Here is a 5,108-nt window from a genome sequence, read left to right on the forward strand (position 1 = left end):
TTTTATTTTTATTTTTTTTATTCTTTCAATATACTCAACCATTTGTCCATCCAATTGTTTCAAAATGTTCAGATCGTCGAAGAGAATTAGAAACTCTTCAGATCTATGATTTTGATAAGGTAAAAATTCTTCTTTTTGTAATTTTTTTATTTTAGCCGAATTAAAATAAATAAATAATTTAATTTAGTTTGTTTAGTATTTTTAGATTGTTTTTGTGAAATGTAGTGTGAAATTAGTATTTGGTGTAATTTAGTGTTAATTTGGAGTATATTTAGTGTAATTTAGTGCTAATGTAGTATTAATTTAGCGTTTATTTGATTTTAATTTAGTGTAATGTAGTGCTAATGTAGTGTTAATTTATAGTTCATTTGATGTTAATTTAGTGTAATTTAGTATTTATGTAGAATAAATTTGTGTAATTAAGTATTCATGTAGTATAATGTAACTTTTTAGTAATATGTATTATAATTTGTATAAAATTAGATAAATGTGTGATGACTCTCATGGTGTTTAAAATTAGATAAAATTATAAATGTGTAAAATTAGTAATATTCATGAAGTTTAAAATTAGATAAAATTATAATGTATAAAATTAGTAATATTCATGAAGTTTATTATTAAAATCAAAATTAGATGATATGTTTTTTACATAAATTTTGATTATTGTAGCCATATGCTTGAAAAAAATGTTTGTTTATATAATTATGTGTGATGACTCTCATTAGTTGCAAAAATATTGTTTATCAAATTTTCTAACAGAGTCAATGGATAATGTGAATTATCCGGAGCTGTTGAAATTAGCACCATAGAACCACAGAGCATGGAAAGTTCGTGATATGGTAATTTTGATTATATCTATTAATTATTTGTTGCAAATAAATATTATATGAAGTATTTGAAGGGTTTATAATGTTTTATTTCTTTTTGGCAGCCTTCCTCTTCATTGAACCAGATAAATTCACATAAGACTCGTATTACTTACAACAGTCGGATGGAAGATGCTATGAAGAGATTAGGGTTGTATCAAATTGCTCGCCTTAATGATTGCAAGATTGATCCGCATTTGATTAGTGCTCTGGTTGAGAGGTGGAGGCCGGAGACCAATACATTTCATCTACCTGTCGGTGAGATGACAGTGACGTTGGAAGATGTTGCATGTCTATGGGGCTTACCGATTAAGGGTAATTAACTAATTAAAGTTGTTTATCGGTTAATTTAAATAACTAATTTTTTAAGGTGAATTGTTGATTGTATAATTCTTTTAATTTGCAGGTGACCCGATTACTGGCACCAGCGATACTGATTGGAACCCATACTTAGAGTATGATCTAGGGGCTGATCCGGCTCTTTTTTACGATAACCTCATTGAGACAATGCCATATAAATATAGGATTTATAATCCTAACACATCGAAAGAACGATTGTCCGTCTCTGCTTATTCGATTAGACTGAAATGGGTGCGGGCCAAATTTAGTGAACCCTTACAAGAGTGGGACAGTAATGAGAGACTTGCACAGTACACCCGAGGTTTTTGTATGGATTTATTCGGGTCAGTTATGTTTCCGGATTCTAGTACGGATGGAGTCCCTGCGATGTACTTGCAATTCATTAATGATCTAGAGACTCCACAAGAATACAATTGGGGAGGTGCCGTACTCGCACATCTCTATCGAGAGTTGTCACGTGCTTGCCTTGCAGGAGTAGACACGATAGCGGGTCCGATGTTGTTGTTACAGATTTGGTCATGGACTCGATTTACTATTGGTCGGCCTAATCCCCGGGAAGAGCCACCTCCCTTCGGTGGTGCAGATGAGGATACGAGAAATGCTTTCGGTGTGAAGTGGACCACTCGACATTTGTGGAAACACAACCCTCACTTAGGTATAAAGATTTATAATTCGAGATGAATTCGATAGATTTATAATTGTTTTTTAAAATTTATATTTTTTTTGACAGGTGGTACAGCCACATATAGAGATAGCTTCGACAGACTAGCTGATGAGACAGTTAACTGGCGACCATACGTTGATTACTATGATCAGTTACCTAGACATGTTCGAGGACAAAAAAGGTATTGGATGAGCTGCGGTTACGTAATCCATTTCTGGATGGTAGAGTATCAGCATGCGGATAGGGTCATGCGCCAGTTTGGTAGGTACCAAGAGATCCCGCCTCCTCCTCCTCTACCATTTGATGGGATCAGTTATTTAAGAGAGGCGTGGCATCACGATGGCAACGCAACAAGGGATGGTTGCAACAATGGCGTACGTTCCTCATGGTCATAGGCATTCTCGTGTGGTTCGTACATTATTTATTTTTTCAATCAAATTAGATTTTTCAATAATAATGTGCAATATGTCACAGTTCAAAATGTGTTATGCAGATTTCTCGAGAGATACAATTCACTATGCAGGCAATAGATATGGTGAAGATCCCGGGACAAATGGCATATGGCAAGCTGATGCTCGAGCATGCCTGTGCCATTATGGAGGACATTGATCAGATTCACATATTCCGAGGCATACTCGAAAGTGCTGGGATCCCTACGGACCTGGACATGATCAATTTGAATGATGATATCCCTGATCAGCATTACCATATCCCTTCAGCTACAGAGCCTCCCCCGACGTGGGACAACTTCATGAGCGGCACACAGCATGGACAGATTTCTCAGTTCATGATTGATGAACTAGCGGGAGGCTTTAGTATGATGGGACCATCCACTTCAGGTTATGCTCCATCCACTTCAGGTTATGCTCCATCCACTTCAAATTATGCTCCTTCCACTGCAGATCCAGGAAATCTTACAGCAGATTATGCTCCATCCTACTGGGATCCACCTGTTGGAGACCGTACAAGGCAGCCTACTGACCCGTACACTCCCGGGACTGGTGCCCTTGGACCACCGCGTGTGCGCAGACGAAGGAATTAACATGTTTTGACTGAGTAAGTATCTCTATTAAACATGATACATTTTAATTTTTGGATTGGATCCATCATTTATTGCATAATGCATGATACATTTTAAATTTTTTTTGCAGAGGTACCTGAAGAGTAATTATATTGGATCCATTAATGTAAGGTTAATGTTAGATTGGCTTTAAATTTATGTTTAATGGACTATTGTAACTTTAATTAGACTTACTTTAATTATCCTTTAAATTATGCTTATTTGAATGTTTGTAGTATGACTAAATATGTTGCTCAAATTATGCTTGTTTGTTGCTGCTGCCTCAATACCAGCAGATTCTCCTGTACAAAAACACATATTTCACATAGCTCTGGACCGAGTTTTACAAAACTGTTTTACATGCATATAGATCATGACTTAAGGGAAATTTTCATATAAAGAACACAAAATTTGGTGTAGCCAATTGGCGGGAATTAATCTTTAAAGTTCAGGTGTGCAGAAAAATGCTGCTGCCATAGAAGGGAATCAATTCTTAGAATACAATAAAAATGTCTAAATAAGAAACATTAATGAGTGCAACTTTTACAAATGATGTCAACACAACCAATTCTTAGAAATTCCTAGGAGTTTATCAAGTCGATGCACCTGTTACAGATGAGTACAACTTAGTTCAAATAAAATGGTAATTATGCAAACGAATTGTCTTTTGAATTTTAAAATTGTTATACCCGAATGTCTTGCTGAAGTTGCCTCTTGATTATGTTGTCAAGCATTACGCCTCTTCGCAGGGGCCTCCATCTTGTCCATAGCCATTTTAATTCGCTTGTGTTTTCTCCTACCCTTATTTACTTTATCCGGATCTGGCCTTATAACGGGGCCATTATACAATGGTCAATCCCGTTTATTTCCAAATCCATTGAAACGACCAGACCAAGTGTTTATATAATTTTGTAAGCTGTAATATGGGCTAACATAGTTGTTAGGATTTAGCCTCCTCACGAAACAAACTGCAAGAACATGGTTACATGGGATTCCTGTTAATTGAGGTCTCTGACACAAACATATAGGCATTCCTTCCGGAGGGAAGGTAACATTGTACTTCACTTCGCCCCGAACTCCCTTCAATTAAAAAAAATTATTTACATCAAATGTATTACGTGAAAGTAAATAATTAGATTTTTCATATAAAAACTTACTGTCTCGAGAAGTCTATCTTTATCAATAACCTCATAGTTGTTATGGCCATAATACATCGGTCTTACATCATGTTTTCTTGCTTTCTCATTACGACAATGTAAAACTTGTGTAATGTTCATTGAAAAATTCAATCCCGTTGCCTCCCATCCAATCGCAACCTCCCGCCTATTTACAAACCAGTCGACGCACTTATAAAATGTCTTATCAACAATTGCACACACAGGTAGTTGTCTGGCAATCCTAAATACACTGTTTAGTACCTTAGAGCCATTACTTGTCATTATACCCCACCGATTAAGGAATCCATCATGCACTTGTGCCCACTTATGCAGAGCCAAAGGCTCTGCATCAGAGTTGCGGAGCCGTTTACCAAATTTCATAATGTAGTCATGTACAGTTGCATCTCTTTGCTTAATCAAATCCATCCTCTCTTCAAATCTCCAGATTTTTTTTTCTCAACAAATTTCTTGAATACCTTTTTGATCCACTTTTGAGGGTATCTTTTCCAAATATTTTCACAAATATGCTGTGAACACAGTCGGTGTACAGCTTCACCTTGTTCCTCACACCATCCCAGATTAGGAGCCTCAAACACCCCTCGTATACCAAGATGCTGGTCCGAGATGACACATATTTTTCCTGGTCCGACAACATTGGTACGCAACCAATTCATAAACCAACCCCAATTTTCTATAGACTCTTTTTCACAAATTGCAAATGCAAGTGGCAAGAGTTGTTGCTCTGCATCGTAAGCACAAGCCATAAAAAGTTTACCCTTATACCTTCCGGATAAGAACCCGGCATCAACACTGATAACGGGTCGAAGATGAGGCCATGCCTCAATGCATGGCCCAAATGCCCATGCAACCCGGTTGAAAATATTGATATTAAACTTGGTTGATGGTTCACTTTCTAGTAGGTACTGTGTACCTGGATTAGACGCTTTGATGGCAGCCAAAAACGATGGCAGCACCTCGTAAGACTTCTCCCAACTCCCAAA

General features: G+C 36.8%; 1 protein-coding gene across 1 annotated transcript; it reads left to right on the plus strand.

Moving 5' to 3' along the window:
- Positions 1-1,586: 1,586 nt before the first annotated feature.
- LOC144561494 (serine/threonine-protein phosphatase 7 long form homolog) lies at positions 1,587-2,912 on the plus strand. Its single transcript, XM_078310459.1, has 3 exons — positions 1,587-1,881; positions 1,957-2,729; positions 2,793-2,912. Exons 1-2 carry the CDS (start codon positions 1,593-1,595, stop codon positions 2,283-2,285), a joined length of 618 nt encoding a protein of 205 aa, XP_078166585.1. The 5' UTR covers positions 1,587-1,592; the 3' UTR covers positions 2,286-2,729; positions 2,793-2,912.
- Positions 2,913-5,108: the final 2,196 nt, after the last annotated feature.

The sequence above is a fragment of the Carex rostrata genome, chromosome 11 (genome assembly GCF_964058835.1).
Source record: "Carex rostrata chromosome 11, lpCarRost1.2, whole genome shotgun sequence".
In the NCBI taxonomy this organism is placed as follows: Eukaryota; Viridiplantae; Streptophyta; class Magnoliopsida; order Poales; family Cyperaceae; genus Carex; species Carex rostrata.

Bases quoted from the DNA above. Each gene is read 5' to 3' on its own strand.
- LOC144561494 (XM_078310459.1), top strand. From the start codon at position 1,593: ATGTACTTGCAATTCATTAATGATCTAGAGACTCCACAAGAATACAAT. The intron at 1,882-1,956 runs GTATAAAGATTT...TTTTTTTGACAG, and splicing joins GAAACACAACCCTCACTTAG to GTGGTACAGCCACATATAGA.